Source organism: Montipora capricornis, chromosome 8 (assembly GCF_036669925.1).
Source record: "Montipora capricornis isolate CH-2021 chromosome 8, ASM3666992v2, whole genome shotgun sequence".
Taxonomy (NCBI): domain Eukaryota; kingdom Metazoa; phylum Cnidaria; class Anthozoa; order Scleractinia; family Acroporidae; genus Montipora; species Montipora capricornis.
In genome coordinates, this window is record NC_090890.1 from 27986128 (window position 1) to 28010873 (window position 24746).

The window sequence follows — 24746 nt, forward strand, 5'->3', positions numbered from 1 at the left end:
ATCGCAGAATACGATGTTTTGGCGCCAAGTCATATTCACGCGGACATTCACGCGATATTCACGGGAATATCTATTGATTTTAACGTTGTACAATCTTGAAATTTTCAACAGTAAAGGTTTGTCTGATTTCCTTCTTTTGATAAAGTGTGTTTAGTCACTGGTATGTCACTGGGGAGACGATCTGACAGGTAAATGAATGTTATCAAAATGGTAATTTATACTTACACTGACGCAAACATTGTCCAATTTTTGATCTTTTTGTATTTGGCAAAGAAAGAGTGTTGTCTCGAAGACAGTTTAGTGAGCAATTTGCAAGTATGACAACCTTAATGTCTACTATAAGTTCCCTTGTGGTTAATTAGGGACAGATAAGTTTGACACATTTGACATTTTTAATGTTGAAAGACCCACAGTTTTTCATTTCCAGCTTGTTGAGAAATTATCTCAAGACGCTTCAATTTAAGGGCTTCAATTGGTGAACGTTTAAAATAGGCTTTTAGCTTTAAGTGAGGGTGATTGATTCAACGTTTGAATGTCTTTACGCAGAGTGCGCAAAAAAGTCGATTACGCGAAGTTTTGTGAAGAAGAAGATGAGAGTACAAACAACAGCGACGGTAGGGACGAATTATATAAACTAATGAACAATTAGATCCGTAGCCCGCAAGGGCTACGGGTCAAAAGGTAGCCCATTAGGCGAAACCAGAAACCCATAAGGGTTGAAACGTGTAACGGCCCCTTGTGTGCTGGGAAACAGGCTTCTGAATATTCAGTTTGCTAAGTACCATATTTGGAACAACAAGAGAGAAACATTCAACCAATCAGTTCGCAAGAACACCGTGACGCAATAGCACCAATGTTCTCGCGCGAAATTAACCGGAGCGAGAGGTTTCCAAATATGGTACTTAGCACTGAATATTCGGAAGCTGTAAACGTGCGTTACACGTTTCAACCCTTATGGGTTTCTGGCGAAACCGAATGGGCTATTGACCCGTGGCCCTTGAGGGCGAACGGTCTAATTGTTTTAGTAAGACCAAACTTACTTGGTTCTTACTTGGTTCTAGTAAGACCCAACTAGTCGGACTGAAAAGGCAATAACAAAGTTAGTAAAAGCAAGTTGAAGAAATATTTATTTGCGAATAAAACGAAAGAAAGGGTAACGCTTTTCGCTACTCGAGGACTATTACTAATAGTCCTCTAGTAGTGTAGCCAATCAAAATGCAGGATTTGCATTAGTCGACTAGTTGGGTGGTACTAAATTGTTTTACTAATCAACTGTTTCCCTTGGGATCATACATTAACCCATTGATTCCTGGGGGTTCCCCATTGACGAGTAAAATCGTCTGGCATTAGAGAGAGTAAAATACTAAGTATGGCCGGTTTAGGCCAGTTTAGGGTTGAAAGGGTTAAAGTGTATATTAATTTTATAGTATATAAGGAAATTAACCCTTTGATGTCCAAACCGGCCTAAACCGGCCAGACTTAGTATTTTACTCTGTCTAACGCCAGACAATTTTACTCGTCAATGGAGAACCCCTGGGAGTCAATGGGTTAATTTAATCACTTACTGAAAAACTATGTCTCCATTAAATTTGCATTCAGATGAGCTGATCTTAGTAAGCTTACATGTATGGAACATTGTCGCTAAAACATTGCATAGCCATATTGTGTGGTTCCAGAAAATATCCATACCACCACCACGGAAGACAATTGGAAATTCCGAGGGAGAGGGGGGGTTAAAGGGCAGTAATTTCCAAGGGGTAGGGGGGTTTCGTGGGAAACTACTTTTCCAAAGGGTCACGAACCACATACAAAACATTGAAAGCAACATACGATCGATCTGAAGCACAAAACACACTATCCGACGATGTTTTGAAACAAAAGTCAGTTTTGAGATAAAGTTAATACTATTAGCTTCAATGTTTCCGTTTTTCTTTGAGTTAGCTAGCGCTACAATCTCCCGAAGCTAAGAACAATGTGTCTTTCATTTGGGACGGATTCAAAACATTTAAAATGGTGGTCTCAACTGGAGTCTCGTCCCCAGACTTCCACGTTTGTCTCTTTTTCGTCCAACCAACACTTCAGTTTACTTGAGTATCACTTTTCGCTACCTTCACATGCAGTAAACACATTTTTGAGAGGATTTATGTTTTACTGGGGGTAGTAACTCATTGAAAATGCGATAAGACACAAGTTCCCACCATCTCAATGCTTGTGTGCAACGACATTTTCTTTTTTGTGGGTGGCATTTAGACCACGGACAGGAACCAGGAGTCAAGTTTTCTCTTCTTTGAGTAAACGCAATATTTATTGCGGCCTCGGGAAACGATTGTTGAGGTTCAGTTCATTATGTCAAACTGGAAATTCTAAAACAGGAGTTTGACTACTCATTGGAGGAAGGAAATCGCGCCAAAAACGATAACAGTCGCCCTCTCACTTCCATCCGTGGCTCAAAGGCAAGCAACAGTGAGCCTGTGTGTCATTTACCGGCAAGAAGGACTGCTGGAGAGTCAGTAAATTTGAAGACTGCACATAAATCGCCATATCTAAGTTTACAAATATGATGGATTATTTTGGCGTCAATAATATTCTTCGTAAAACAATCGCCTTTGTGACGACGTTCACGAAACCTACCGCATCAACATGTGTGGTCCCTAAATATTAAAAAATCAACCTGAAGAAACTGACAAAATGTGTAAACAAAGGAACCTTGTAAGTTTCTGTTTTATTTACTATGGTTTGCGAAGTTGTTTAAGCAAGTGAAATGTTCTCATCGAAGTTCGCACAAAAACGTGAAAAAGTCGACGTGCAACCCAAATGTTTAAGCTTTGCAAAGTTGATAGCGCACAAGCTGAAAGTTTAGCTGGATAATGAGCTTAACAAAGCGTTATATTTTTCTAAAAGTTAACCTTAATGTTTACACTGTTGTAATAAAATTCTACCGCAATTACGTAACTAATTCACTTTCGTTTTTATAAGTAAAAAAATTCTGGAAATTCCTGAGGGGAGGGGGGGTCATCAAAGACCCCCTGGAATGGAAAATCCTGGGGGGAGGGGGGGTGCAAATCAAAAAGTCTTCTGTGGTGGGGTTATGGATATTTTCTGGAACCACACATTCTATTTCTCTGTGATCAAAAATATTTTTTGTCTTTCGAATGGCACACAAGACACAATTGAGCTCTTTGTCTTGTTCAGTGTAAGAAATTTACCCTAACCCATCTTAAAATATAATTGCGACGAGCTCCTTTCATTGAAGTTTAATGTATTGGACTTAAGCCTGCCACAAACGGTAAGAAAAGGCCTTGACAAACTGCCTCGCAAGACAGTTTGCTCAGCTGTTTCCTCGCATGTGTGGAGAAGTGTTGTTGAGAAATTGACAAATTTAACGAGGCTGTGAGGATAAAATCAAACATGTTGGATATTTTTGGTCTTGTGAGGCAAATTCCTCACTGTTTGCGGCCATGTGAGCTTGGTCAATCAAGCATCCAATAAATATATGTGGCATTCTCACATGACGTCAGTGGCGTCAGAGTTTCTTCTTCAGATGCCATCTTGAACCACTGAAATCATGTGAGAATTCCATGTATTTTATTGGATGCTTCATTGATAAAGCTCAGCTTGATTCTCACAATGACCGCACACTGTCAGTAAAGCCAAAAATATCCAACAGTCTTGATTTTATTCCCACGGCCTTGCAACTTAGGCAAATTTCTCACCAAAATTTCCTGGCATAATTGTGAGGAAACGGCTGAGCAAACTGCCATGTGAGGCAGTTTGCTCAGTTCTTTCCTCACCATGTGTGGCAGGCTTAAGAAATACACTTATTTCTCTCAACCATTGTACAGGGTTTGTGCTATTCCTTGAAGTCCTTGAAAAGCCCTGGAATTTAATTTTGGACTTCAAGGGTGCTTGAAAAGCCCTTGAAAAGAAGGATTTTGTGGAAAACTGCTTGAAAACTCCTTGAATTTTTTCTTGAGTGAAAATTGTTGAGATTGCATCAATTGCCAAGTTATAAAGAGACATTTCAAAAATTGAGCCCAAAATTGACTATTAGGGAAACATTAAAACCAAAAATTAAAATGCCTGTGCGTACACTTAACTTGCAGGATATGGTAAGGAATATCAAGATACAGTAGGCTTTTTCAGCAAAGAAAACACTGAAATGCTATGTATGGCATAGCAATCTTCCTATAAAGACTCCTTGAAAACTAAATTCCTGGTTCTTGAAAACTCCTTGAATACTCCTGAAATTTTATAGGCAAAATCGAGCACAAACCCTGATTGTAATAAAGTCATCATTGTTCTAGTGAGCTGGAGATTATTATATGATTTTTACTGAAATCGTCTTTACCAAAATTTTATCGAAGCATAGTATGGCAGTTATTGATTTACATGTTAGAGAAGTTATATTAATTTTAATTATGAAAGACATATGAACTGCAGAACTAAACATTTTGAGTTTGAAGACTTTCGCAGTTGTGAATGCTTCCTTTGCTGAAGTGAAAGGAAAGGCTGAAAAATTCAGGCTTCGACGGGATTCCAACCCATGATCTTTGTGATGCCACTTTATGTTGAATATCAAATTTGAGTGTACTGGCATACCTGTCCAGACATGTGTAAGGGGCTAAAATAATTGGCTAATCACAGTGGCATGATATAACAAAAAAAAATGGAAAATGTCTGAATGAGAAAATGAATCACACCAGAGTGGTCCTAGAGGCGTCAGTCATCTAATACTGAAAAGGTACTGGTACATGTACATGTATGTACAAGACACACTAGATCCCACTTTGCAGTAAATATGTCTGAATGTGCTGTAGGTGCAAGCCTTTGCTAGAATGTCTCTGATTGCTGGCAGCTGGCTATTGTAAATCCCTCAGAGAGACCTTTTCCTTTCATGAAATTAAACAAAACCTTGAAAATTGAGAATGTCTTTGAAGGGTCACTGTCCAAAAATTCAGTTCCTTATTGTGCTGATGTACATTAAGCTTTTTCGAAGTGATGTTGCTCCATCTGAACAATAAGCAACATATGAACTGGTTGGAATACTTACCCCTCTTTTAGGAATGTTATCCTCCTTAATCTCTCCATCCAGCCCCCTTCCCCCTAACAATGTCTCTAAAAATCACAAAACCTTTCTTTTTCTGTTACCAGCATCAAAAGGGGCAGGGGGAAGTGCAAGTCAGAAAGTTTTTCATAATATTGTGATTGTTTCCAGTACAGTGTCTCTACTACTTTTGTCGTTCATTGAAAGGTAGACTGCGTATTTGTCAAACTTATTAATAAGAACAATTGTATTTAGTCCTTTATTTTTGACTTGAAGTTTAACTTAACTTGGCCATTTTTAACATCATCTAGTTAAATACAACTGTTCTTTGCAATGTGCAGTACTTATTTTTTACTGAATGATTCAAAATACGTATTACCTGTAACATGGATGCATGTTCTATTCTTCTTTTTTGCATGCCAGTAAGTCCGGGCCCCAGTTGTTCGAAGGGTGGATAGTGCTATCCACTGAATCAATCATTATCCACTGGACAACTCAATAATTATTAGTTTTGCTAGTGTTTAGGGCAGTTTTCAAAAATTAATGGTTACGTGATTGGAATTGCTACGCTTTGTGATTGGTTTAAAAAATCTTGCACCAGTTTATCAACCAGTGAAAAGGAAAGCCAAGACCAATCGCCACTTGCACGTTGGATTTTCGCATGCTTTGAGCAAGTTATATGGAATTGCTATAAATTTGGATTGTTTCATTGCACTTTGTACACCTGCTGTGATTGGTCGAAGTACATTGAAAACGGCTCAATCCGCTGGATAGTGATTTATCCAGTGGATAGCGTCATCCACCTTTTGAACAATCGAGGCCAGATGTACGTGTATCGCAGTCAAGTTATTAGTAGTTTCATTTAACCCTTTCACCACTAAGAAACCAGCATAAAGGTTTCCCATACATGAGAAAACCAGCTGATTTATTGGAAAATCAGGTGTGTTTCATTAAGCTCATTTTTCAGTGGGAAGGAGTCATTTTGGTATAAAGCAACCCCATAATAAATTTGAAGCTAATAAAATGTACCTTTCAGATTTCTAGGTGGATTTCCATTTCGACCAATCTAGCATCAAATTGAGGCTGCAGAAGTATGACAAGAACTAAATAAGCTCAAATTATCAATTGTGTGGTTCCAGAAAATATCCATACCCCCCCCACGGAGGGTTTTTTCCAGTTTGACCCCCCACCCCACTGGATTTTTCGTTCCAGAGGGCTTCACGTTACTCCCCCCACCCCCTGGAATTTCCATGATTTTTCCACTTGGTCCCCCATACCCCTTGGAAAAAAGGAGACTGTAATAAGAGCTGTAATAAAAATTTCATTCTCCCAAAAACGACCGTGGAAATTCTAGACGTATTTACAGACGCTTTGAAATGTTCAAACTAACAACTGAGCTTATTTAACCCTTTAATGTCCTGGCAACTAGCTGACCTTTTCTCTGTTCAATTAAAAGAAGTAAATTCATTCAAAAATCAAAAAAAAGAATTGAAAGTTGGCGCTATTTTAAGTCTATCGTATGCGTTTTGTAACCCAGTCGAAGTTTAAATTTATGCGTAGTCAAAACAACATATCAAATTACGTTGCACACACAGGAAACTATTTATTGCAGAGTTATTTTTGCTGTCACAGCAAAACTCGGGAAAATACCTCAGTGCTAATCTCCATGATATTTTTTTATGTTGCGGGTGTAATTTTTATCCACAGTAGTATAATTTGTGAACCGTACTGTTTACATTATTTTTCGTGTGTGTTGCTGTGAACTGACTTCGCTTATCAGCGGGAATCATAAGCCGTCACGCAACATGTTTTTTTCAACACCTGTTTATTAAATGTCGCTTAAATTTTTGTCTTTCACCAAGAACACTTCAATAAAGTTATACGCTTTGTCTCTGTAGTTTGTAAATGACAGTACTACATTTTTTATTCCTTAGGATTTTTCAACTGGTCTCACATTTCATGTGTGAAACATACTTTTCAAGTTCAATCCGGAAACTAAACAACCAAATGAAACCTTCGCTGTCTCTCATCGCCGTCGACGGCTACAAATACGGCAGGACAAAATTATGGCACTGAAATTATCGACTTTGCTAACATTTACAAACTCGTAACTACACGGATAACGATGAAACTATTTCATAACCTGGTTATCGAAGGTTCGAAATTCGCGAGAATTTTGTACTGAAAGGGAAGAACATGAGTATAAACAAATGATCTCAATCAACTGACTGCACAAATAATGCCATCTGGAAAAGCAACAGATGCGTTCAAGCTAAAAACAAGCTTTAAAGATCTTTAAAAGTCGGCCATTTTTTTTTTACTTCACGTCGAACTTGCTGCTCAGGGGAGTTTCTCAGTGCTATCTGTGTCTTCTGGCGGCGGAATAATAGTGGAAAATATATGAGAAGGAATCTTACGTTTATTTCAACGGATAGAATTTTCCAGTTTTCTTGGTTACCTTGAAGAATCAATTGGAAAAGTACGTATTTAAGTGTTTATGCGATCGCATTTCAAACCCTCTGGAAGAAAAGGCTTTTTATGCACCCCCCTCCCCTTCGGAAATTTGCCTCTTTAAGACCCCTCTACCCCTCGGAATTTCCGTAACCCTCCGTGGGAGGGGTATGGATATTTTCTGGAACCACACATTACAACTATACATAAATACAGTTCAAAATCATGTTTAATTCAGTTTTCATCAATATGATGTCAAAAAATTAATGTGATGACTTGGTCAAAGGTTCTGTCAAGCATATAACATTTATTGCCCTAACAAGCAGTCAATACCAAAATATACCAGTCCAAAGTTTTTATCAACTTCAATGATGCAACATCAAAAACCTTGTTGAAAACATAGCCTCATACATTAAAACAGAATATTTTTACATCAGAGCAAAGCTTCAGGAGGACTGGGTGGGGGTGGGGGGGGGGGGGGAGAGAGGACAGGATACAAACCACTTTGGGGGAGGGGTGGGTGCTTTAGTCATTGGTCTTTCCAGTACTCAGCTTGGGTGTGCCAGGCCTTAAAACAATTTTTCCCTCTACTGATGCACAACTAAACTTCACAATGATCACACTTGAAAGTAGTCTTTGCCATTTTGCACGGTACTTGATTCTTTTGGGTGTAGGGCTGACTGAGAGTGTAACGACGTCTCTTCTCCATGCACACTGGTTCAGCCGCCTTTTTCACTTCGAACCATCGATTCGTCAACGTCGCTATTTTGTTCAAAAATTCATTGGAAAGAAAAAGTTTTAAAATGTCAATTGCCTTTTCCACTGCCGGGCAATTGATCAACAGTTGGGCCACAATGCGTACGCTCAAATGCAACACGTGGATAATCCTCATAGTAAGATTGAAAGGCCGCACCACTTGGGTCTTTTTCCCACTCGATGTCATCGGGCATTTCAAAAACAAAGCCTCCAAAATCTTCTTCACCACTGCTTTCCCCGAAAATTTCATCCAATTCGTTCTCAGAGCCACTTTCATCAGAAGAAGAGTCGGCCATTTCTTCACGCAAATTAAAGATGGCGTCAACGTGCGCGCTGAACTTCTTCGATAAATCTTGGCAAAATCTTGTATGAAACAACATGGTGGAAAACGTGTGCTTTCAAGGGTTTGTTATTGTAGATTTCATTAATAGCAGTTACCCCCCTCTAGGTATCATTGGTTTGGTGGTTTCCAGATCTCAAGTGAAAATAGTTGAAATCCCGGAAAAGCGGGATAGTAGGTATGGGGACATGACCGAGTTTCCGGAAAACCGGGATAGTGTGGTGAAAGGGTTAAGTTTAAAACACGATCCTGTTTTTCATTTAGATGATTTTCAGGATGATATAGGTTCTGTTCCTGTCAAGAAGACTAAATCTACACTAAAAACCAATAAAAAATCAAAACAAGAAGAAGCAAAAAGTGCAAACAAAGAATCAGGAGCACTGAAGAGAAAAGAGAGGTAAAACATGTAGCAAGCTCACATTAGCCTTCGCAGCAGGCAGTTTGGTGAACTTTCAACATTTTAATCTTTCCACCGGGGTTCACTTTCAAAGGATCGGTTTAATATAATGGCCGCACCAAAACCTGGACCAAAGCAAAGGGGTTTTTTGCCTGTCCATTAAATATACGGATCCTGCGAAAGTCAACCCCAGTGGAATGAAGCTTCTAAAATTCACCAAACCGTCTGTGTCGCAGGCTAGCTCATATTGAATACCAATAATTAGCTCGAGAAAAATACAAGAATTAACAGAAAAAAGAAGTCATGTACGGTGTGTTACCTGACTGGTCATCCTCACAACCCTCAGTTTTATTATCATTTTATAAATTGTTGCAAAGTTTTAATTTATACAATATATTAATTCTGTTTTCAAATTGACAGATTACAGAAGTTTAATGCCAGATAAAACTGAAATCAAAATGCTTCTCTGTGAGGAAAATCACATCCCATTTCTTTAGGAAGAAATGGGCTGCGTTTTTAAACTAGCAAATGTGGTAATTGTGTTTGTAATGTGTAAGTTGCAGCTTGTCCTTTGTTTTGGTTTGAATGTAGTGGTATTTGTATGGGTACACGTAATCACATGATTTCAAGTGCAATTTGGAATTAAACAAGCAGGAGTAAAGTTTTTCGAAGAGAAACTGCATTTCTCTCAGCCAATAAGAATGAACAATTTTTTTCATGTAAAAATATTGGAAAGGAAATAAAGTTGAAAGAAAAAGATGAATGTAGAAACCCAACAGTCCTGAATGTTTTTTGTGCAGGTTATCTAGAGATGAAAAGCTTTACCAAAAGGAGTTGGAGGCAGCTTTAAAAGCATCTATCAGGGAATCTCAGCAATCACCTGTTGATAATGAAAGTAGCAGCACTGGGAATGATAATGATCAGGACATTTCAGATGATGATGTTGAGGTTTCATCAAAACGAAAGAAGGCTAGACTCCTTCCCTCTTCTGATGGGGAAGATAACAATAAAGAGAATACAGGGTAAGTTAGCTTATGAGTGGTGGTGAGCTTAACTCCTGCTGGATTAAGATTCTGGGCATTTATTAATAAATAACTGAGGAAAATGGCTGCCTTTGTCATGATATTTTTTAACTGGCTTGGCTGTTGCATAGTAATTGACAGCCTAGCCAACAATATTATTTTTCATGGCTACTTCAAGCGTAATTCCAGGGTACTTTCATACCCCTGCTTGTTTTCTCACCACCTTGGTTCCCTGCCTACTGATAAAATTTGATTTAAACTCATTGCCAATAGATGAGCTTGGGAAAGGTGCCTTTGAAAGCAGGTGGTGGTGCCAAGCAAAATACAAGACACAAACAGGGTGCGTAGGTATCCATAGCAACTCGGAGTGCAGCAACTACAGTACCGCTCAAAAGTAAGTTACCACCCTCTCGCGACACAAGAGTCTCGTCTCTAGAGACAAGTGTCTCGTCTCGGGAGATGAGTCTCTTGTCTCGCGAGACGAGTCTCTCGTCGTTCGTCTCACGAGACGGTTCGAAAAACTAAGTGTTTGCATAAACGAAAACTTTCCGAATGTATTAACCTGTTTACGAAGACACTAACGCTCCAAAACGTAACGCGTGACACTAAAGGTTTAGGTCAAAATGCAGTTGGTGGTGGTGTATTATTAGGCTGATTTAGCAACAGAACGGGAACGTCAGTGGCGACATCGCGCACAGCAAAACTACCAATGAGAATTTAGAATAGGGAAGAAAAGAGTGGAGTCTATTCTATTCTGAATTCTCATTGGTGTTTTTTCTGCGCGTGCCGTCGCCACTGACGTTCCCTTTCTGTTGCTAAATCAGCCTATTGTCTTTGCTTGTAGACATCTGCCCGTGAAATCTGTATTCACCGTAGTACTTTGATGCGAAGCTGATTTAGAGAAGAAATGTTTCTTTAAACTTGCACGACAGCATGCGGTTGGCGGTCGGTGTGTTTTTGTCTTTGCATGTCCACATTTAAACCTCGAATCGGCCCGTGAAATCTACATACACTATACTTTCATTCGAAGCTGCTGTTGAGGGTAAATGTTTCCATAATTTTGTGCGGCAGCATGCGATTGCCGGTGGTGTATTATTGCCTTTACGTGTCGACATTTATGCCTCGAAACTGCCCGTGAAATCTACATAGTTACAAAGTCGATTTCGAGGCGAAATGTCTTGATAAACTTTCGCGGCCGCATGTAAACACTGTTAATCAATCGATTTCCTGTTAAACTATTTTATATAAAATGTTTCCTGGCGCTTTAGATTGACATTCATTTATTGGCCCAAGTGTGTAGTTCAGTCTGGCACAAAACCACAATCTGGAAACTTAAAACAACCTGGGACTCCTGTCTTCCTACAGAAATTTGCATCAAGTGGTACTGTAGGTGAATGTCAAGTAGTTTTCTCAAACCCCTTTTTTTTTGCTACAGCTCCATGAACGTAATAATTTAAAGAGAACTAAAAAATATATTGTTTAGAAACCCAAGAATTATTGTCCGATCTTGCCGAAGACTTGTCGGAATTCACCTCACACTGCACTAGCCGACAAGTGAAGACTTGTGGCATCCGCCGACAAAAAATCCGCTAGTATGCGACCGCCTTTGTATATCATTGGCACCGGCAAAAAAGAGAAAAAAACGTGGCTAAGGATGAGAAATGCGTTGCTAACAGTAAACAGTAAACAGTAAACTGCGCGAGCCAAAAATCGCTCGTGCAGCCGCAGCTTTAGGAGATTTGTTCATACACATTTGTTTAATTCACGAACGAAAAATAAGCGCTTTCAAATAACTCAGATAAGATGTACCGGACAAACCTGAGAGGGGGAAAATAAATTTGTTTCATACAACATTCCAAGTTCTTGGCCTTTTTCACTGCATGGTTTGAATTTATTTTTTTCGTTGCGTGACAGTGAAAATGATCTGTTGTTTGGATTTTGGTTTTGTGGATGAAATTCTCAAAAGTGAAGTCATCAAACTCAAGTTTGTTTTCATTTACCATAGCAGCTATGTGCTATATGCACTTTCAGCTTGTTTGGAGTCATTTACCTTAAAAGGTGTCGGCAGATCGACTTAATTGTGGGAGTAACGAACTGTGGGAAAAATTCGTTCAATTTCATACGGTGTTTCGGGAAAGCAAAGTGCCTCTAAAAGTTCACAGAGATCTGTTTACAATGCCACCGCAGTTAAAAGTGAAATGTTGCCAATTTGCATGATTAATGTTTCGGTTTTAACAGTTCGTATTTTAATTTTGATTCATGTTTGACACTCAACGTGAGCGTCGTTTAGTTGTTGAAGTTCGCAAACGTTCGTGTAACCATCGGACTTCTATAATAATTTATGCCAATCTTGCCGCTTCAGTGATTCTCGCGAGACGAGAGTGAGAAACGGGACGAGACTGGTAACTTACTTTTGAGCGGTACTGTACAGCCAGGCACCGTCACACCATCAAAGTCAGTGGAGATACTTACCCACCTCAAAACTCACCAAAGCCACCAAAGAGGGAGGGAAGGGGGAGGGGTAAACTGTTGCACAAAGCATGATTTGGAGCTCGAACAACTGCACAAACTCACACAGCAAGGACGCGTCATATGATGCTTGGTTAATGGTGAAAACCCTGTATGTCAAATAAGTACGCATGATCCACAACCACCGGAGACCAGCATTGGCTTGATTTTGCAGTAACTCAGCCTAAATTACATTTAGCCACATTTAAATGGCAGTGTTATATATCATTGAAGAGCTTTTAAATGGGAAGATGTTTTAAGTCTTCTTGGGTAAGGACCACAAAACCAAAACCCTGTTTTATAAACTTTGGGACATTCTAGAAAACCCCAGGACTTATTTGCAATGAGATGAGTTCCTGGTGTTGGTCTGGCCCAGTCTTTCCAAGAAATAAGGCCAGATTGGCAGTATGTCTCATGAAGCGTTATAGTGTATGACAGGCCATGTAGTTATAAAAGTGCAGGAAAGCAAAATACACCATCCCACATATCATGAAGGCATTCCTGATTATAGTCATTCTCATGTGAAATCATTTTCACATACTCTTCAGTTTCAATGCATATCCAGTGTTCGACACTAACGCTTGCAAGCCCGATTTTCCGGGGCAAGCCAAATATATTCGTGGGCAAGTGAAACAACTCTAAGACTTTCCTGTTCAAGCAATCAGAATTTTTTTCGGCTAATATTAATTTTTGCAGAACGATTTGATTTGCAATGAAGAAAGTGGCTAGTAATGACAGAGTCACCGCAAACATGATAAAAAAATAAACAATGTTACATCTCTTTGCTGTCATTTATTTTTCTGTTAAAAGTATGATGGTGCAACCCTCAAAACAGATTAGAAGGAGGAACATGTTATAGCCGCCATCTTTCTCAGTGTCAAAAGAATTTATGGTTCAATCAAACCCATTTTCGCACGGCCAAATATGCTATCCAACAAATTCTACCTTTTGTCACGCAATTTCAACCAGCTTTGAATGGCTTAAAGAAGATACTATTCCAGATCAAATGGCATTTAATTCAAAACCAGCCTAAATAAGGAATCTCCCGTGATCTCTTATAGAAAAGGAAAATTGGCTGGTGCTCGGTGTAAAAACCTGTGAAACTCACGGATGACGTAACACAAAGGAAAACGAAAGAGCAAAAAAAAACATCAAACAATACCCTTACCCTACCACGAGCTAACAAAACAAAGAAAAAGTTTCACAGGGTTTTACACCGAGGTAAACCCGGAAAATTGCTTAAGGTGGCTCAAACCAGTTTCAACACATACATATAGAAGGATTGGCACTACAACACTTTATCCCTTAACAGCAATGTTATGGTACCATGTCAAACACTAACTATTGCTGAAAAAGATTCGGTCATTTTTGTGGCGTAAAACGTTACCATGGCAACAGGAAAGCCCTGCAAAAACACTCCATATATTGGCTTTAGCTGCTCATAATTATCTCGAAAACGAACTCAGTGACCCCAGTTTTTTATTTCTGAAATGTAATCAATATGCCAGAATGAAACTTTTTGCAAAGTTTAAAAAAATTCTGTTGAGCAGATTCAGAGCCACCTTAAATAATTGGACATTTAAGATAGCTCTGAATTCCCTGCACAGAGAGTTTTATCTTGGCCTGATGATCACTTTTGTGCAATAAAAAATTGGGGTCACTGACTTTGTTTTTCAGATGTGAGCAACTAAGGCCAAAATAAAGGGTGTTTTTGCAAGGCTTTCCTGTTCCCGTTAAACAAAACTGATGGCCAAAGGGCAAATTAGTAAGAATCTAAGTGTTGAACACTGATATCTCTTAGTTTTATTCTGTCATATACCACCAAATTTTACTTAAGGATTTTGCAAACAATGCTTCAAAATAATAATATTTATTTAATAATAATGATAAAAAAGAATTACTGTGGTTCTTTGCTTGATACATGTAGCACTGATTCTCAAACCAACTTGTCAAGGAAGAGTGCAGGTGATGATGAAGAGGAGAGTACCAGTAGTAGTGATGACATCAAACCAAAACAGGTTAAAAAGAAATCAAATTCAGGAAAGCCTGCTGCCCTGAAGCAAGAACAAGACGAAGATGACATTGATGAAATGAAACCTGGTGAAGAAGGTTGGTGTCTCCTGTTATGTATCACAACCCAGTAATTATTTCCGGGTGTACTCCTTTTGCATGAAAAATGCAGTTGAGGCATCTCTTGTTCAGGGCTTCACACACCCTCAAACCAGCACAGTGCATGTCTCCTTAGAACTACATGTATAGTCTTTATGGCATTTTCTGTCACTTCAGCCTACATGTAGCTTGCCTACCTTACAACAGCATACACACAGTCATAACACTAAGCTGTTGCAGCATTACTAGCATTGATCATCATCATCTTCATTATCAGAGGAGGAGTGTAGACAACCAATGAAGTGCTCTTACAGCTCCATGCTAGTGCAGCTTCTCTCTTTCTTTGAAGTGCTCATCATCTCAGCCAACTCTTCCACCGTGGCTTTCTACACTCGTCCAAGAACAATAATACCTTAACAGGAGTTTCAATAGAAGCCGGTTACCGTCGATATACCGTCGCCTGCTTTGCCTCACACCGCCTGCTAGTTTGCCTTGATTTTCACTAACAATGCTATCATAAACTTGTCAAACTGCCGCCTTCAATGGACGGCTATTTCAGAAGTTATTGAAACCCCTGCCTTAACAACACTTATTTTTACTGTACCCTTTACAAATGTTACAAACTTGATGTCTTGATACATGTAAGTACACAGAGGACTCCTTGATATACTTTTGGTGTAAGTCATTCCTTCCTCTTAATCAAGGGACAGGCTTTTTGACAAAAACAAGATTAAGCGTTTTTGTGTAATTTACCTTTTCTTTAAAGATAGTGATTTTGAATTCAGTGAAGAGTTGAGTAATGCTGACAGCCTTAGTGATGATCGAGAGGACAGCGACTTTGGTGACGCTAAAGGCAAGACAACGTTGAAAGGGCGAGGTCGTGGCAAGTCTACGGGTTCACCAGCAAAACCAACGGTTAAACCACGGACAAGTGTTACAGGTTCAGTTGTTAATACGCTTTCTTTGACAACTAAGCAAGAGTGCACATACATGTATAGTCGATTTCATACAACATCACTAAGCTGGAAAAGTCTGTTAAGGCTCAACATACTGTAATGAGAATGAGGAGAATTTAAAAACCTGCGCAAAGTTAGTGGAAGCCAAGTGTTCCAAAGAAAAAGCTGCAGGTGCCCAAATCGGTAAAAGTAACATTGGTTAAAATCTAGTTTACAGTATGTACGTGTATTCAGAAAGACATTATGTTTTAGCCTTGGGTTCTCCTCAAGACCTCATGCACAGTTTTAATGTTGACAAATCAACCAAGCTAGTAAAGAATTGTGTTAATTTATTCAGTTATTTGGTTTCTTATTAACAATTGATTGATTGATTGATTGAAAGTGGTTTCTGGTCTTTACTGGGATATACTGACCCAATACAATAGACCATTTTACAGTTCTGTGCTCATTTACCAGGCCTTTGAATAAAAGCAAGGGTGGAGTTGACCTTGCTTTGATACAAACCTTCTTATGTAAATCATGTTGTTATAATGCTAAGGAGGTTCTATTTGCATAAGAAAAGCAGTGAGGCTTGTATCAAAATAAAGTCAACTCCAGCCTCGCTTTTATTCAAAGACCTGGTAACTGAGCACAGAACTGTAAAATGGTCTATTATTAAAAGGCTGTTTAGTATCACGACTGAACCACGATCAGTTTCCTTGGTGAATGATGGAACCGTTGGTTTCTTGGCCTCAATATTGGACTGTTAAATTTGGTACGGTACAATGCCTTTAAACCAGTCAAATGATTTTTCAAGGATTGATCTCTGGACCACTTCAAAAAATTAAATCTTTCATTTGATTGCAAAGATAATCTTTTGGTTTTAGTGACACCACTTAAGATGCTGAGAGGAAAGGGCAAAAGTAGAGGTCGAGGATCATCAGCCAACAGCAGTCATTCAGTCTCAAGTTCAGCGTCCAATTCACCTTCAGGTATGTCAATGGAAAATTGATTGCAGCTGGGATTTAAGAAACGACAACACCAGAGAAAGATGATATTATTACTTCAATGAGGAAACTGGTCGTGTAGCACACTTTTAAGAACGTTACTTTTCTTTGCCAAATTCTGCAAAACAATTTCAAATCACCAAATTTAAGGTTTTGACGATTACGTGAGAATACAACAGCGAATCCTTTAGAGTAAATGGTATGTCAATGGTTAAATTTGGTGATTCGAAAAATTGTTTTGCAGAAAGGAATATTGTACAATGTGGACAAGATGGAATAATTAAGCTTATTAAAGACAGTTTAAAGTTTTATTCTTTTAAGTGACGTCTTGATTACTGTAGCTGTCGTCATTTCTTTAACTCACTAATAACACATGGGGAAGCAGCTGTTTCCCTTGGGAAACCGTTTCTTTTGTGTAATAATATTCCACTCAATATTAGGAGCCTAAGCATGCAACGTTTTTGAGACAAAGACGGGAGCCAGAAGAGAGCTGTTTGCCCTTTTAACCTGTCTTCACACAACCATATATATATATTGCTTAGTATCTTTTCTCCATTAGAAATTATTAGTTTACAAATTTGGGAGACACTTTCCTTGCATGTGAAATGTTTACGGTGGCCATACGCGTGTCAAAAACGTGTCGTGCCGAGTGGAAAAGAGAGCAACGGATTAAGAACTGAAGAACCCCACATGACAATCCAAGATTTAAGGAAAATAAGGGACTTTAACACAGCCTAACCATTCGTAAACCAGTTTTAACCAAAGCAACAAGTAAAAGTTTGCCTTCCCCTTAATTTGCATACCACACAGAGAATGGCATTTTGGCTCATTACCAGTTCATGAATAGCCAAAGGACTGAATTTAATTTGTAATTGGTACGACTCACTGAAAACCCCAAGTAAGGCCAGCACAAGCAATCACTAATACTGTATCATTATTTTACCCTTTGAGGAGACTTTTGAAAGAGGGCCTTGCTCCAATTCATTGATTGGGTGGGAGCTGTGCTCCAGTTTTATATTAAGACAATAACTATGTGTAATTTCACTTGAAAGCAGAAGTCATGCTAACCTGAAATTGAACCAGTTACTTAGGCAGTCAGAAATATAGCTTTTCGTTTTATTTTGTCAACTTAACTATCACTTCGTTTCAAGAATAAGCCAGATTAAGCACAAGCCAATTAACAATCTACTCTAGGAGTGAAAACTAGTCTTTTAACCAGTGCCTGCACCCAGAACACTAAAACGGTAATATGCTTGACATTAATATCTATTCTTGATAAATGTGCGTATTATTCTTATAAACGAGACTTGAAATACACGTAATTACTGGTACTTGAAATTTTATCATTCATTTATGACCATCAACGAATAAAAAGCAGTAAACTCTGGTTATTATCCTCGCTAATTTCAACTCATCTTCTCCTGTGTTGATTTCACAGGTTTCTTGTGAAGATGTTTAAAGGCAACATTATAACCGTTCTCTAACAAGAGGTGCGTTTTAAGGCTTTGCAATATTTTAAAAACTTGTCTTCTTTAAAAGCACAATAACAATATTAATAATTTGTTGAAAGTATGTCTGATCCTTAACTTTAAACGAGGTGTGTGCTTTCATGTACATTGAGAGCTGTAAACTGAATGCGATGCAAGATACTACCGGAGTTGGATATGCTCACATTTCAGAGAATTTCACGCAAGCATTGCCTTAAAATCAAATAAAAGCAAATTGTTCTTTTCGGTACATTTTTATGTTGATACCCAGGCGATTGATGGCTAATCAAATGTTATTAGTTGGGTGCTTAAAACTTGTTTTTCACCTTTTTCTTGAGTTTTAGATTAAATTAACGGAAAATGTTTCCTCGCGCTTAGTTGGTATATTTGGGCAATTGTCTCTTATAAACACCTGAAAACGTTTCCTTTTAGTTGTACTGCCCGACTGACTGATTGATTGATTGATTGATTTTTCATTAAGTTTCAGCCACTACAAATAAACCTTTACAGTTGCAAGCAAAGTCCAACAACCCTACATTACTCCCAAAAACTATTCCAGGAATGGGTCTCGGTGGTGTGAACATCAAGACGTCGGGACCTCCCATTCGCTTGGGTCTCTCTAGAAATGTTCGAGTCAAGCCGCTTCATTCACATGTCTCCGTCCAGCACTGATCCTGAACATTTTACATAGTAAAAACTCCAAGCCATTCTTCATTCTCTCGGTGCAGAGAACACGTTTAGCTGCAGTGTTTTATTATCAACCACGGCGAGAAATGTTCAAATGTGATTCGAAACTCCACGAGGTAAAATCATCTTGGAATTCGCATAACTGTACAAAACCTACAGCAGAATCTCAAGAAATGGTTTCTCAGCCAAAACATGAAATGGAAAATCAACCATGCCAGACATCTATGCATGATTAGTTCAAGAAGACAATCAAGATTACTCTTAAAGGACATGTAAAAGAATCATTAATTTTTAGACTGGTCTTTTGGAAGATTGATTTATATCATTATTTATGTCACTTTTTAGATTTTAATTTAGGTAGAGATACCGACTGGTACACTTCACAATCAATTGATGCCTGAGTTTTACTTTTAGTTTGGTCCTTGTTTATCTCCTTCAGCCCAAATTAAGGCAAAAGTCTATTTTTCCTTATGGTGCGAGCTAATCTCGTACCCAGATCTCACTCTATCACTGCAAATGTGATTCCATATGACCGTGGGAGATCTGGGTACGAGATTTTTTGAGTGCCGGACTAAGAGGCTCCACCCTTACTTTAAAGTGCTTATCACCTCAACGAATTTTGCACTTTATATATTCTCCGAAATCGTCCCAAATATATTGTGCTGTTTTAAGAACCTTTTTAGTTAAAACTCACTTTTAAATTATTCGCTTTAAAAGACGGGAACAATTAGTTGTTTCCGCTTTTTAGGAGCTTCTAAAACAGTGAACATTTAAGGAGAGTTAAGTGTTTTAGACATGTGCAGAGAATGGTTCAGCGGAAATGGTTTTTTGAAGTGATAGACTCTTTAATTTGGCTCTACAGTACTACAGGCAGTAGAAATCGCCACATGTCCTTTGCCAGTCAGAGGCCAAAACAAAACCGATCAGTTGAGACTTGCTCGCATTTTTTCTTCCCGCGCTTAGCAGTGGCCGCGTGCATTTGTCTTGCATCGTGATTGGCTAATTTAATTTTGCGCTTCCGTGATTTGTTAAAATGGATTCTTTATTTTTATCTCTGACTCTCAAACTGCACACCGCTCGAAAGCGCAATGACAGCAAGTGAAGTTACAGACAGCGTACACTTCGATATATTCCCTTTAAAGTTAAATTTAATACGGTTGATTTTTCAATAAAGTGCCTGCAAACTCTGTGGATTTGGATCCAGGTGACTTGAGCCTAATTCTGGGAACAGCTTAATTCACATCGTAATTTCAAAGCTTCGTGGTTAAAAAGTTGGATAACGCTAGCTGCTAAATTAATTGCAATCCAGCGGATAGGTCATATCGAACAAATTGATTTATCCACTGGAGCGCAACTGTATCTAATCCAAAGCGCTTCGTAGGCTCAGATTTGCAGTCTTTGGTGGCTCTTTGCCTCTGTTGAACCTGCGCTTGTTGCGGGTCCTCAACCAATGGCTTGAAATCTGAAGCTAAGCGCTTCCCAACTTTCTAACAACTAGAGCAATACATTTTTAGAAGATACTGCAATAATGAAATAATAAGTTTTGTAATAAGTGTCTGAGTTCGAGGCCGTGACAGGGAAATATTGGCTCGAGGTCCTGGTGAACGAACTAAGCGTATTTTTCCGTCTGGCCCAACCTAAGTTAGTTTTATCGTAGTGAAAGCTCAAGAAAGCTTTTCAAGTTATGGCGTCATCGTAGAGAAGTTATAGCAATCCTCGCTTCCGTCGTGCTCACGGCTGTCACTTGTTTTCGCGGCTATAAAAAAACTAAACTAAGAAAAATTTTGCGGAGAAGCTGTCCGGACAGGCGCACGACATCCCGTCGGGGTCCGCTCAAGTCGCGATGCAATTTGTCAGCGGGCGCAGTGGATGTATTTATAAATAGGGGCGTATTTAATAGCGTCTTGGGTACATGTGAAAAAAAAGTACTAACAAGTACCTCTAATGAAATCAGAATCTAACCGTTGTTGTCACAACATAAGAGAAGACTGCGGCCTCCGACAAAGCCAGAGACAGGTCACAATATTAGGCCACTTCGGAAAATACCTTCAGGGCCTGGCCAAACGGGAAATGTTTGGCGTTTAAAGAACATCAAATATTAGGGCCGTTTATACGAGAGAAAACAAGCCGCGGCTTACATAAAACGCGAGCACCCCGTATAAATGGTACAAAATCTACGTTCACGGCTTTCTCAAGCCGAGGCTTATTATCCTGGCCTGGGAGTTTACCCTCGTATAAATAGTTCCTTTCGCGTATTATGAACGCCGCGGCTTATTTTCTCTCGTATAAACGGCCCTATTGTTTGGTGACCAACCATTTTGCCATTTGGCCACCTTCTTCGGTGCTGTTTGATCGTGTTTGATAAAATCTGAAGGCCATCAAACATTCGATCAAACAATGCGCGTGCATGCGTACCACGCTTGCTCAGCCGCACGTGTCTTTTACGTATTTGTGATCCAGAGTTTTTTGCTTGTGGAGTTTGATCTGAGTTAGATCAAACATGTTTTAACCGTTTGGCCACTCACTTCAACATCACCGGCCATGTTTGGTAACCAAACAAATTGAATGTTTGATGTTGTGTAAACGCCAAATATTTCCCGTTTGCCCAGGCCCTAATACTCTTTGTTTGTCCCCCCAAACTTTGCATAAGCATTGTTTCCAGTTTCTCTTGGGCCTTACAATGTTCCCAAAAGAAACCAAAATTTGGGAGGACAAACTGAAGGAGTAAAGAGTATTATGATATTCTTCAAAGTGGCCTATAGACCTTATCCCCTTGTACATTTTGTTTTCCCAATACAGATCATATGACGATACTCAGGAGATTTGATCTTTTGTCTATGTTCTTTAAAAAGAATATACGCAAGCATAAATATGTCTGCATACACCCTTTTTGATGACCAAAACAAAGCCGAAACCAAATCTCCTGATCATGAGTATCGTCATATGATCTAAATTGGGAAAACAAAATGTACAAGCGAATAAGGGCTATTACACAGATTATGAACCTTCTTCCCCCACCCCCACCCCCCTTTAAATTTTGTACGTTTTTGCTTAATTTTGTGAGCAAATTCTGCGATGCTACTTTTGGAGATCTAGAGAGAATGTGATGTGCCTCGAAAATTTCGCCGGAGGCTTTACATTATCATATTATATTTTTTATTTTTATGTTATGACTCTTGAAAGGAAGCTATAGTCCTTATAGCCTGCGTAGCTGGTAGTATTGTTGGCACGGAAAATGAAGAGGGTCCCTGTGAAATACAGCCCCCCTCCCCATTCTAAGCGGCTTTGCCGCTCGTTAATTTGCCTCTTTCGCCAACAATACCTCCAGCTGCGCAAGCTGCAGAGATTCCAACCCTCCCGTTTTGGCCGGAAACCTCCCCTTTTCGGTGAATATTCTCTCGGTTCTTTGAAACTCTTTCTAGCCAAGGAAAGTTGTTGGCCTTGTTTAACCAGTCTTTTTAGAGTGATTCTTTGACGTTTTTCAGAAAATGGCATCTTAGGCCCTCCCGGACCCTCCCTTTTTTTAGGTTGACAGGGCTGGAATCTCCGAAAATGGGGTACAACACAGTACTCTTTAGCCTAAAAACGTATTTTACACTTCTCCTTCATATTTTCATTTTCGCCGTTGCAGGCCCCGAACTTGGGGGCTCATGAAAGTTGTTCGTGACAGGCCGCCCATCTGGAGCGTGCAACTTCCATACAGCGTCTGTGAAACGGCGTTTTCACAAGTAGGTTTATTTTTAGACTAGCCCTTCCCGCGAATTAGTTCAAAAAACAAAGGCAGTTCCGGTTCGGTGACCCTATGACGTCAGCTTAATTTCTTGTAATTGGTCATCGGGCTCCTGTGGGAGTCTCATTCGCTTCCTTAAGTTTGTAGATATTTATTCTTTGCACCTAGGTAAACTTATGTATTCTTATAATAATAACGTACTTCCTCAGGGGTGCAGGAATGGCGCTAGCCTGCAAGCAGACTTCCGTTGAAAATGGCGCGCGCTCGAAACATCCTCTTCCGTTGAAAATGGCGCGCGGTCGAAATATAAGGGATTGGTAACTAGTCAAGAGAGGAAGAGCCTGCAGCGATCTCTCTAGTTTTTCAGTATTTACGTTCAGAATCTGAACGTAAATTGCTGATTGGTCAATTCGTGATTGACACCTGTCAATTAAAACAAACCCCAGAGATTTCCATTTCAACTCAACATGGCGAGCGCGATTGCGCAAAGTGCATCTCTTCTACATAAAGCCATCTCATCCGTCTTCAAGAAAGAGCAAGACATAATAATGAGTCTTCTCAAGGAAAAGGATGTTTTAGCCGTGCTGCCTACAGGCTTTGGAAAAAGCCTTGTGTTTCAAGTTTTTACCGTTGTTAGATCGTTACTCTCTGTCGAATCAACTTCTTAAAATGGCAGTGTCCTTGTAGTTTGTCCCCTCAAGAAAATCATATCTGATCAAATTGAAGAGGCCAGATCGCTTGGATTGACAGCACTGGAAATCGAACACCCAGGAATCTTTGAAAACCTTCCTCGATTACCGGACATACTGTTTACTTTAGCCGAAACTGTGTTCACCGATGGTTTCCGAGATGTGATGAGAAAACGACAAGATGTTCATTTGGTTGTTGTGGATGAATCCCATACGATAGAAACGTGGGCAGGGGCGAGGTAGGTAATGGTTTTGGGACTATGTACACTAACACGGTAAAAAACAACAGTCAGGAAATATTCAAGCATGGTTATTTTTTCTGGCTGGTACGCTTCGCTGAGCTCATACTTGTCTATTTCGGAGCAATTCTGTAATCTGGCTTTCAGTTTCAACATGCCTCGGTTTATTTATCTCTTCAGATAGTAAGTCGAAAAGCTTAGAGTACGTGCAAACTTTTCGGAAGCATGTAGTGCAGATTCGAGAGGAAAAAGAAGTGTCCTTCAATAGAATAATACCGGCACGACTGCACAAATCAGCGACAACTAACTGTTGGAAACCCTCTCTCCTGCAGGTTTAAAAACGTTCACGAAAGATCCTAGGGAACCATATTTTGTCTTGAGCGCACACTTGCAAACTCTGCAAACTTCATCGGCAGATTTAAGGTGGGGCTTTACCTGAAAAAAGCGCACTTTTTGTATAGCATGTAGCAATCACAGTTTTAATCCAAACCATAACAAACTTTATATAACTGGAAAGCTTATACTCCAAAGGTTCTGAAAACGAATGTTTTTATGCACTGCCAGCAAAAGTAACCTGGTACCAGGCTGTCAAAGGCACTACCCGCAGTGCAAAACCCTCGGGTACCTGAGAAAAGATTTCTCTTTGCAGACTTCACAGACAAATAAACTTCTTATGTTATTTCAAAGAATAGTACCTAATTGTTGATATGAATGGAGGATTTTGCAAAATTGTAAAATCACATGCCAAAAGAGCCATCTCAAGTTAAACCATCAAAATGTGGGGGATTTTTCATTGATCATTTTTTCCCCAGCAAGCCCTTGACAAATTCCCTCATTCATATCAATTCATTTAATGAGCACTAACTCTCCTGAAAATTTCAGGTCAATAGCTTAAATCTTTCTTGAAATATCTTTTCTCAAAGGCAAAAATCGCTCGTTTTGAGAAAACAGACTTAAAGTTTACAACAAATTATATATTATGATTGTTCGGGGAAAAGAATATCAGTGGGTGGAAAACTATCCAGATTTAGTTCTCAGAGGCTTAAGGGAGCCCTTAGAATCCTCCAGGGTCATAGCTTGGTCCATCAATTTCAAGAAGGGCTTCTTCTCTTCTGGTCCGCACAAGTTGGAGTCCCTGGCGGCGCTTTTTCTCCATGGCTGTAGCTTGAGCATTTGCTTTCCTCAACCGCTTGTTGTTCTTTAGTCTAAATGAATGAGTTGTGTGACTCCCACCAGGAATGGAAAGTTTATCCATTATTTCATTCCTACATTCTGCTCCTTTGTGGAAGTGGCAGATGGCTGAAGCAGCAGCATAACGGACGACTTTAGCACCATGATGCTTATG

General features: G+C 39.3%; 3 protein-coding genes across 4 annotated transcripts in view; 1 reads left to right on the forward strand and 2 right to left on the reverse strand.

Moving 5' to 3' along the window:
- LOC138060786 (forkhead box protein N3-like) overlaps positions 1-24746 on the reverse strand; it is a 234556-nt gene that overhangs the window by 88028 nt on the left and 121782 nt on the right. The window lies entirely within an intron of this gene.
- Positions 9-19932, forward strand: LOC138060791 (nuclear ubiquitous casein and cyclin-dependent kinase substrate 1-like). 2 transcript variants are annotated; one of them, XM_068906660.1, is made up of 9 exons: positions 9-188; positions 547-614; positions 8856-8988; positions 9789-10010; positions 14446-14627; positions 15394-15567; positions 16450-16554; positions 18008-18059; positions 18538-19932. In XM_068906660.1, exons 1-8 carry the CDS (start codon positions 163-165, stop codon positions 18016-18018), a joined length of 921 nt encoding a protein of 306 aa, XP_068762761.1. In that variant the 5' UTR covers positions 9-162; the 3' UTR covers positions 18019-18059; positions 18538-19932. The 2 variants fall into 2 exon arrangements, with proteins under 2 accessions (XP_068762761.1, XP_068762760.1); XM_068906659.1 differs by lacking the exon at positions 18008-18059.
- LOC138058900 (uncharacterized) overlaps positions 23852-24746 on the reverse strand; it is a 2854-nt gene continuing 1959 nt past the window's right edge. Inside the window, exon 2 of the mRNA XM_068904350.1 lies at positions 23852-24746. This exon is cut by the window's right edge and continues 1280 nt beyond it. The gene's annotated coding sequence lies outside the window, so the exon portion shown is untranslated.

Excerpts from the sequence above, each read along its gene's own strand:
- LOC138060791 (XM_068906659.1), top strand. The coding sequence starts at position 163 with ATGTCACTGGGGAGACGATCTGACAG. Across the intron at positions 615-8,855 it reads GAGTACAAACAACAGCGACG|ATGATTTTCAGGATGATATA; the intron begins GTAGGGACGAAT and ends TTTTTCATTTAG. Across the intron at positions 16,555-18,537 it reads AGCGTCCAATTCACCTTCAG|TTTCAGCCACTACAAATAAA; the intron begins GTATGTCAATGG and ends TTTTTCATTAAG.